The following is a 10,778-nucleotide window of genomic DNA, read 5'->3' as shown; positions in this document are numbered from 1 at the left end:
CTTCTATTTATAGCTGAGGAGGGAGATGATTGTTCAATAATGGTGGGCAAGTTAGGCACCTACCATTTGACTATAATTTCAACCATGGCTGCCACCAACCATGGCTGCCACCTACCATGGCTGCCACCGTTCATTTGTGTCCACACACATAACACGACGTCCATTACATAAATAATGTGGTGGTTCCTTGTTAGGAACCTATAATTATACTAGGGATAACAGATTGGCAGCTTATTGATACAAATAATATAGATTGATGACAATCGTGGCCACGAAAATTAAAGGGTGCAATTTTCATGAGAAAAGCTTGGACACGGACAAGGTAAGAATTTCAGCTTCAACAATTAAAGTGTCATTCAAAACATAGCCCTTCGAGACTTCATGGAGATCTCCCAGTGGCATGAACTTGCGGAAACCACGTGTATGGTTGGAGGAGGTTAACCAACGCGAAACTGCAAGAAAGTAATTTGTGAGAAACTTTAGTCAATATAACTAAAACTGGCAAAGATGGAGAACTTTTCATGCCTGTAAGCAGCCGTAGAGAACACAACTACTGGAGGCAGCATGAGTAGTAATGTTAATTTTCCAAAAATATTGTTCTTGACATTACTTCTTAAAAAATCTCATGCATTTACGTAGATCTAACAAAAAACCTGTATGCATCTATCCGCTCTACCCTTTCTTGAATTGGGATTCTTAAAGTAGGGAGAACATGTTTATTAATAAAGAAGCTGGTCTTATGGGGTGGTTTAATTACTTGTTTTTTCGACATGTTTGTCATGGCGTTGGTCCAAAACTCGTAGCTTGCATTCTGCCCACACAGTTTTCTTTGGTGGAAGTTTACCACCATCAACTAGTTCCAGGAATACAGATAGTGAATCTCCCTTTGCTTCAGCATTTCCTTTGGGACTAACGTCTATTCTCCTGAAACGACGGGAAGAGCCAAAATTAACAACAAAACTCAAGAGTGGTTCTCAAACAGAAAAGTTCGTGATTACAAGGCAGCATACCAACTTCTGCCTCGGCAGTAAAGGCTTTGGATAAATATGAGCTCTTATCTAATTTAGAGAAATCTTCAATCTTCCATGTTAAAGAACCATTTGCAGGTTTCTTAACCATAGAAAGTAATTCCCATTTTCCAGTTGGTTCGATAACAAAAATCTCAGCTCCAAAAACACAGCAGTCCTTGACAAGGTATCCATTAGAAGCATCATTCAATGTTTCATGGGAAAGCAATTGATCGAAACCCCATTCGGTCGTCATCTCATGAAAACGTTTTACTAATCCATCCGATTCTACAAAAAAGTAGTTATCCATTTAAATTCAAGAGTATAAACACAAGAAAGTAAAAATTGTTGAAGTAAACTCAATCCAGAAGGTCAACGAAGGTAGTCACCAACTGTCACTGCCCAACCACCAACTGACCAGCCGCCAGCCGCTTTCACACCGTCAGCCACAAACCGCCTTCACACTTGAAGGTTGAATTTTCTTATTTTGATTTCGTGTATAAATAGATAGCTAAGCTTATGCAATTATGTGTGGAGAGATTGAGAGAAACACTAGAGAGAAAGAAAGAAAGAAAGAGGGGTTGTTACTGTAAGCTTTTCATTATTGTAAGCTTGTTGTTCTTGAAATAAAAGAGTGTGTTTTATCCCCTCCAAGTGTTTCAAAGCCACCACAAGTGGTTTCTCCCACCAACAATTGGTATCAGAGCCCTGTTCGTCAGAAAAACAGAGGTATTTTTGGGAAATATCCGAATTTTCAAAGTTGTCAAAAACAAGTTTTGATCATTCCAAAGTGTATAGCTTATCAATACGAACTCAACGGTGCAAAAATCAGATCAATCGGAGCACTAGGTGGACCACACTCTCCGTCTGAAATTTTAGCACTATAGCCCACGCGCCCCGAGGAAGAAGACGAGTGAGCCACACGTGCGCCATATTTGAGCCGCGCCGAGCCACGAGCCATATTCCAAAGCCAAGCCGAGCTCCAAGCCATATTCCAAAGCCAAGCCAAGCTCCGAGCCATATTTTAAAGTCAAAGTAAAAAAGAATATTCCTTGGAATATTCCCGGTTCAACCCAGCAAACCACCCGAATTGGTTTTTGGACCGGTTCGCCCTATTTTGACCTATTTTCTACAAAGTCAGACTGGTTCCCTACTATTTGGACCATTCCAGATCCGTCTACGGTGTCGTTTTTACCAAATTCAACTCCCAAAAAGGTGATATAGTCATTTAAAGAGCAAAATGACTATAGAAAATGCACAAACACTCATCCCGAAGCTAACCAAAGACAACTATGATAGTTGGTGCATCAGATTGAAGGCATTCCTTGGTTCATAAGAGTGTATAGACATTGTGTAATATGGTTATGATGAACCAGAGTCCAAAGAATCAGAAGATGCTTTACCAGAGGTACAAAAGCAAGTCCTCAAAGCCAATAGAAAGAAAGACAACAAAGCAAAGACCATCATTTATCAAGGTCTTGATGAAGCGACATTTGAAATCATTGCTTCTGTAGAAACATCAAAAGAAATGTGGGAGGCTCTCCAACAAAAATATAAAGGTGCTGACAGAATAAAGAAGATTCGTCTCCAATCTTTGCGAGGTGAATTTGAATTATTACAAATGAAGTCCTCAGAATCCATTTCTGATTATCACACAAGAATTATGGTGATAGTCAATCAGATGAGAAGAAACGAAGAAGCCCTTTCAGATGCTCGAATTACTGAGAAAATTTTGAGATCCCTAGATCCAAAATTTGATTTTGTTGTTATTGCTATTGAAGAGTCCAAAGAAGTGGACAAGTTGGCAGTGGATGAGCTTATGAGTTCTTTGCAAGCTCATGAGCAGAAGATTGTAAAAAGAAATGGAGATAAGGCAATTGAGCATGTCTTACAAGCAAAATTGTCTCTCAAAGACAAATATGAGCAAGGGGAGACTTCAACAAGTGGATACACCACTCGAGGAAGAAGTCAACAAACACGAGGAGGATTTCAACGATTTCAAGGTAGAGGTTCTTGGAATACAGGTTTTAGAGAAAGAGGTGGTAAAAACACCACTAGAGGAGGTCGAGGACAACAAACATTCACTCCTAGAGGAAGAGGAGGCAGTTATAATAGCCGTGACAAGAGGAATATTCAGTGTTATAATTGCAATCAATTTGGCCACTATAGCACTGAATGTCAAAAGAAAGCTCCACTGGAGATACGTGAGCGAGTCAACTATACAGAAGAGGATGTCAACAGTAGAGGAGCAGTTGTATTATTTGTCCAACAAGGACTTGACAAGAATCACGAGAATATTTGGTATCTTGATTCTGGAGCCAGCAATCACATGTGTGGCCAACGAGATTTATTTGGTGATTTAGATGAGACCATACAAGGTTTTGTCACCTTTGGAGATACGTCAAAAGTTCCATTCAAAGGTAAAGGCAACATCCCAATCAAGTTGAAGAATGACGATCATAGCTACATCGCCGATGTCTACTATGTCCCAGCCATAAAGCAGAACTTGGTGAGCATAGGTCAACTTTTGGAGAGAGGCTATACACTTTACATGAAGAATTGTCATCTGACAATTACAGACTACAATAGGAGATTAATTGCCTATGTGAAAATGTCCAAGAATAGGATGTTTCCTTTAAACATCCAATATGATGCAGCAAAGTGTTTGGGTGCCATCACCAATAGTGAAGAATGGCTTTGGCACCTGAGGCTTGGACATCTGAATTTCACAAGTCTGAAGATGCTAGCAAGTAAGAAGATGGTCAAAGGTATGCCCCACATTGATCATCTAGAAGAAGTTTGTGAAAGTTGTGTCCTCAGCAAACATCACATATCCAGTTTTGCCAAAGAAGTCAACTGGAAAGCAAACGAGCCACTTGAGTTAGTACACACAGATGCGTGTGGTCCTATAAAGCCTATGTCGACTGGACAAAATAGGTACTTCCTCACTTTTATTGATGATTTTAGCAAAAAGACATGGGTATATTTTTTGAAGAGGAAGTCAGAAGTGTTCAATTGTTTTAAAGATTTTAAAGCAATTGTTAAGAAGCAAAGTGGCTATAAGATCAGAACCGTGAGATTTGATCAAGGTGGAGAATATACAGCAAATGACTTTGAAGCCTTTTATACACAACAAGGCATCAAACATCAGACAACACCAGCTTATACACCACAGCTGAATGGTGTAGCTGAGAGGAAGAATCGAACAATTCTTGATATGGCAAGAAGTCTACTCAAAGCAAAGAAGCTACCCAAGCAATACTAGTCTACTCAAAGCAAAGAAGCTGCCCAAGCAATACTGGGCTGAAGCTGTATCATGTGTAGTATATTTGCTGAACCGCTGCCCAACCAGAAGTTTGCAAGCTGTCACTCTACAAGAAGCATGGAGTGGTCACAAACCAAGTGTTACTCATCGTCGAGTCTTTGGTTATATGGCATATGCAAAGATCCCAGATGCAAGAAGGACCAAACTCGATGATAAAAGTGAGAAATGCATCTTTATCGGATATGGTGAGAGAAGAATGGGATACAAGCTGTATAATCCCATCACCAAGAAGGTAATTATGAGCAGAGATGTTATCTTTGAAGAAGATAAAACTTGGCAATGGAATGATGACCAAGAAGCAGTTAAATGGATCAACACTGATTTGATCCTTGAAGATGAAGAAGTACCAACAGTATTTGCAGAAGGTCCAATAGTACCAGAAGATGAGCCACAAAGTCCGGTACACAGATTTCCTGTATTCAACAGGAGAAACACGCCAGAATCATCATCAACACCATCATTATCAGAACCATCATCAACATCCTCATTAGAAGGACCAAGAAGGATGAGAAATCTAGAAGAGCTGTATGACGCCACTCAAGTAATGAAAGATACAACTCTATTTTGTTTCTTTACAGATAGTGACCCACTTAGCTTCAATGAAGCTATCACAGAAGAGAAGTGGATAAAAGCAATGGATGAAGAAATATATGCCATTGAGAAGAATGATACTTGGAAGCTGACTTATCTACCAGAAAACAAGAAATCAATAGGTGTCAAATGGGTCTATAAGACAAAGAAGAATGCAAAAGGAGAAGTGCAAAGATACAAAGTAAGATTAGCGGCGAAAGGCTACAAACAGAGAGAAGGCATTGACTATGGAGAAGTGTTTGCTCCAGTAGCCCGGCTAGAGACAATTAGACTGATGTTCTCACTAGCAGCACAATATAGATGGAAGATCTATCAACTTGATGTGAAGTCAGCATTTCTGAATGGCTTCCTAAAAGAATAGATTTATGTTGAACAACCACTTGGATACAGTGATGTTGAAAATGAAGGCAAAGTATACAAGTTGAAGAAAGCCCTCTACGATTTGAAGCAAGCTCCGCGTGCTTGGAATACCAGAATCGACAGGTATTTTCAAGATAATGGATTTGAAAAATGTCCATATGAACACGCAATTTATGTGAAAAAAAAAAGCAGATGGCAGCATATTATTTGTGTGCCTATATGTTGATGACTTGATATTCACCGACAACAATCCTATCATGTTCGAAGACTTTAAGAAAAGTATGGTACAAGAGTTTGAGATGACAGACATTGGTCTGATGACACATTTTCTTGGCTTAGAAGTGGTGCAGAAAGAAGAAGGGAACTTTGTATCCCAAAGCAGTTATGCCAAAGATATTCTTGAAAGGTTCAAGATGGAAAGCTGCAATCTCGTATCAACTCCAGTTGAGAATGGAGTGGAATTGAGGAAAAGTAAAGTTGGAAATGTTGATCCAACTTACTTTAAAAGCTTGGTAGGAAGCTTAAGGTACTTGACATGTACCAGACCAGATATACTCTACGGAGTTGGACTGATCAGTAGATATATGGAGAAGTCAGACCAGTCTCATTTGAATGCAGCCAAGAGAATTCTTTGTTACCTCAAAGGCACAATAAATGAAGGTATGTTTTATACCCCAAGTACAAATTTCAATCTTACTGGCTACTCGAATAGTGATTGGGATAGAGATCTGGATGAAAGAAAAAGTACAACAGGGTTTGTATTTTTCATGGGAGATACATCTTTCACATGGTCATCCAAGAAGCAATCGATTGTCATGTTATCAAGCTGTGAAGCTGAGTATGTTGCTGCCAACTCAGTTGTATGCCATTTAATATGGTTAAGGAATTTGCTGAAGTTTTTGGGATTTCCTCAAGAAAATCCTACAGAGATTTATATCAATAATCAATCAGCGATTGCATTGGCAAAGAATCCGGTGTATCATGAAAGAAGTAAACATATTGATACACATCATCACTTTATCCGAGAGTATGTAAAGAACAAAGAAGTCGAGCTGATATCCTGCAAGACAGATGATCAAGTTGCAGATATTTTACCAAGCCATTGAAAAGAGAAGTATTTATCAGATTGAAATTCATGCTTGGAATGACATCCCTCGATTGAGTTTAAGGAGGAGATTTGTTGAAGTAAACTCAATCCAGAAGGTCAAGGAAGGCAGCCACCAGCTGTCACCACCCAGCCACCAACCGACCAGCTGCCAGCCGCCAGCCGCTTTCACACCGTCGGCCACAAACCGCCTTCACACTTGAAGGTTGAATTTTCTTGTTTTGATTTCATGTATAAATAGATAGCTAAGCTTATGCAATTATGTGTGGAGAGATTGAGAGAAATACTAGAGAGAAAGAGAGAAAGAAAGAGGGGTTATTACTGTAAGCTTTTCATTATTGTAAGCTTGTTATTCTTGAAATAAAAGAATGTGTTTTATCCTCTCCGAGTATTTCAAAGTCACCACAAGTGGTTTCTCCCACCAACAAAAATATTAGCAGTGTTGCACATATTATTAGTAAAAGAATCTACCTTGAACCGTCAAATATTTGTTATTTATCTGATAAAAAACAAACAATTTGAATTTGGCGTTGACCTCCCACCGATGAGGAAGATTGCTTGTATTTTCTATTTGCAGGTAAAGGGAAACAAAGTCTTTCCCTTTTCCTTTTGTGTTTCCATTTGGGTAAAGACACAAGCTCCTGGAAACATGAAAAATTATCAGTTGATGAATAACCTCATTATCATCTAACTGAACATTTATTTTGCACGTATAGAATCAAGTATTAGCTAAAGGAAGGTGGTGAGAATCAACAAACCATTTGTGGCCTCCGGCTTCAAAAACATCAGATTCATACTTTTCGACTTTTGTCTTCAGAAGTAAGGAGAATGACTCTATCTTAAAGGGAGTAATGCATTGGAGGTAGATCTCTTTCGGATCTTTTGACTCCTGAAAAAGAAAAGGAAACATATTGGAGGCTGAAAACACATCTATGATTAACGAGAAACCAGCGGGATGCATATCAGAATTCTTGTATGATAGGATCAACTTTTGTAGGTCATGATATACAAAAGTGAAGAGCATCATATACATGACAGATCACTAACAACAAACCAAAAGAAAAGAGTTCCAAAATATGAATAAGAAGCATACCATGTCCTCCGGAGCTCATAGAATCGCACTTCTCTTTCTTGTTCTCCATTGCAGAATACGTAATGTGACTCATGGCCAAAGGGATCAATTAGACCGCCTGAGCCTAAGGATGAGCAAACTAAATTGGTGATAGCATTGCCTGATAGAGTTTACTTATTTAGAAAATTGACAGATGTAGACATTAGACTAATAAAAATATCAGCTTGAAAATTTTGACAATTAAAAAAGACCATGGCTTAAATTTTGACAGTTAAAAAAGACCATGGCTTAAACATTGCTTAATTAATTAACAAGTCATTTTAAGGTCCAGTTGAAACAAGTTCACAGGGGTATAGGGATTAATTAACAAGTAATTTTAAAGTCAGCCTGAGCCAAGTTCACAGGGCTATAGGATAATCAGAGAATAAAATGAAAGCGTCTGAAACATTGACAAATAAATAAAATTCGTTCACAAAGCAGATGAACAATAATCGATTAAACAAAGAATGTGAAGAGCTGGAAGGAATTTTTTAATTAGATCAAGTTGTTGACAGGTTCTATAGTTGATTACTAGCAAGTCAATTCGTTTAAGTGCTTCATCAATGATTGATTATAAGGGAGTGAATAGAGGACTAATGTCATAGAATATTAAGTTTCACACCAGGCAAGTATCCAGGCGCATTTCACCCGAAGAACATAGGAGAAAAAAGGATTAGATAGGGAAAGTCGACCGCCCAAAATGAACTGTCCAATCTTGTTCAAAATAAAAACAAGCAGCACACCAAGTCCGCTGGAGCTCATAGAATCGCAGAACTTTGCTCTTGTTCTCCATTGTAGAATACGTACTGTGACTCGTGGCCACAGTGATCAATTTTAGAGAGATCCTGAACCTAAGGATGAGCAAACCACGTGGGTGATTGCATTACCTGATAGAGTTTACTTTTATAAAAACAGAGAAGTCTAGACATCAGACATATAAAATGATCAACTTGAAAATTTTGGTAGTTAAAGAAAGACCATAGCTTAATCGTGATTAATCAAAAATTCATTTTAAAGTCTTTGAGACAAGTTCACATGGCTAGGGGACAGGTCAGAGAATAAGATGAACGAGTCCGAAACACTGACATCACATTCACAAATAAATGAAAGTCGTTCCACGCAGTAGATGAACAATAATGGATTAAACAGATATTGTGAAGAGTTAGGTGAGGGATTTTGTTTGATCAAGTCGATGTTGAAAGTAAACTTTTTTTTTTTTGAAAAACAAAGGAATTGTTCTACTAGGTAGGAACTAAGTAATCGGTTAAATTAAATGAATCGATTAACCAATTTAAATATAATTAATTGATTAAGCCTGTAAAATTACTTTTCCCTTTTAAAATAGATTACTTTTTAGTTAGTTTAATTTCTTAATTATCTAGGATTTTAAGCCTATAAATAACTTGTAATAAAAAACATAGAATATAAATATAATAGAGATAAAAAATGTATAAAAGAGCTTCAAACATTTTTTTTGTTCTTTAATTTTGCCTTTTTTTTTTGTTAATAAACTCATACCACAATAATTTTCTTCCATCTTTTTTGTTTTTGTTAATAGTCAAAATTTTATTAAGAAAAAAAGCTACAAAGATAATAATCTAACTTACATCAGATAAACAAGTAGATAAAAGAAAGTACAAAAATTGTTACATGAAACAGGGGAGAGCAACAAATGAGGGAATAAACAAATCATAAAAAACCACCTTCTCCTAACTAAACATTCTCTATATTAAGCTCTAAAGAGTTGGAATCAAGCATCAACCATAAAGCAATATTTTGACGCACCATGGAGAAACAAATTTGAAAATTAGGGATAATATTATTAAAAATAACATCATTTCGGTGAAGGCAAAAATTTCAAACAACGCATAAAAAAAAAAAAGCTGCCATAAGAGATTCTGCTACTTGTCTTTAACTATTGAAGACCATTGGTTGATACATTTTATTAAGGTCTTCGTCGTTGATTGATTATAAGGTATTGGATAGATGATTAATGCCATAGAATATTAAGTTTCACACCAATAACTTGGAAGAAAAACAAATAAGATTAGACAGGAAAAGTTCAAATGTTTATATGCGCGACCTCTCAAAATGAATTGTGGCATGCATCACCTCAAGTTCGGGAAATGATTTGTAAAAGGGTGTAAGTTGTTATGTAACTGTACCAGTTCAAGTCAATTATTTTTATTAAAACAAGAGTGTTTTATTTATTTTCTTACAAGATATTAATCTAGTCAGCCTTTACTTTTAATGAAAGGAGAGTCATTTGAGGAGAAATCTTATGGTATTATATAAATAAAATAAAAAAGCATAATGTATCTAACTCAAAGAAGATGGGAAGAAAATCAAGATGGATGACGTTTATTACATAATGTATGCTCTAAAATCCAGTATACTAGGAAACTTGCGTCTCGTTGCGTTCGGCACCCCAATGAAATTGTTGCTTCCCGACCTTAAGACACGACCAACAAACTCAAAACTTTTCCGCTGTTTCAAGCAGCCTTCCAATCCAAGCACTCCACTCAAATACTGTCTGATATTTTCCATCTAATAGCTGCGATGACAGACATCTCTAGTCAGACTCTTGAGTCTGTATCTTTATCATAGTTATAAAATTAATTTGAATTAAAATCTAAATTATGGGTTGGGTTGATACAAGAAAATTGAACCGGTTTTTAATTTTATAAAAATACAAATTATCTAATAGCTTGTTTGTTATGTGTTTTAAATTGTTTTGAGTTATGGTTAAAATAAAAGGCAGTTAAAGTAATATTTTTAGTTTAAATTATAGTTTAAAATGCATAAAAAACACATAGGTAAACACATTTTATATTTTTATAAAAAAATAATTGGATTTTTTTAACTAATCTAAGATGATTGTAAAGTCTGAGATCTTATTTAGCATTGTAGTTGTTGCTATCTAATTTTTAATCTATATTTTGATGAATTTTTTAAAAAAGTAAAAAAATAGTAAAAAGTATTGAAAATCTAAAAAAATATATTTTTAATATATTTGCATTGTTTTTAGTATTTTCTGTGTTGACTAAAAAGAATTTAAATTTTTTAAGGGATTTTCGAATGTGTTTAATTTTTTATGCATTATTTTTTTAAAATCATTAATTTAAATTTTTTAAGGGCTTTTTGAATGTGTTCAATTTTTTACGTGTTATTTTTTTAAAATTATTGATTTTTTTTATTGAATCGATGTTAATATTTGCTTTTTTTTTTTAAATACAAAAACATAAAAAAAAAATTAAATTTAAAAAAAAAATTTAAAGA

The 10,778-nt window shown here is 36.0% G+C and overlaps 1 protein-coding gene across 1 annotated transcript; it reads right to left on the bottom strand.

Annotated features, from left to right (window-relative positions):
• Positions 1-203: 203 nt before the first annotated feature.
• Positions 204-7,679, bottom strand: LOC105116508 (uncharacterized). Its single transcript, XM_011013905.1, has 6 exons — positions 7,482-7,679; positions 7,147-7,277; positions 6,860-7,029; positions 1,011-1,295; positions 758-973; positions 204-452 (listed from the first exon to the last, which is right to left on the bottom strand). The coding sequence occupies exons 1-6, from the start codon at positions 7,482-7,484 to the stop codon at positions 295-297; spliced, it is 963 nt and encodes a 320-aa protein (XP_011012207.1). The 5' UTR covers positions 7,485-7,679; the 3' UTR covers positions 204-294.
• Positions 7,680-10,778: the final 3,099 nt, after the last annotated feature.

Source organism: Populus euphratica, unplaced genomic scaffold, assembly GCF_000495115.2.
Source record: "Populus euphratica unplaced genomic scaffold, PopEup_1.0 scaffold971.1, whole genome shotgun sequence".
Lineage (NCBI taxonomy): Eukaryota > Viridiplantae > Streptophyta > Magnoliopsida > Malpighiales > Salicaceae > Populus > Populus euphratica.
This window is presented reverse-complemented; position numbering and strand designations above follow the sequence as displayed.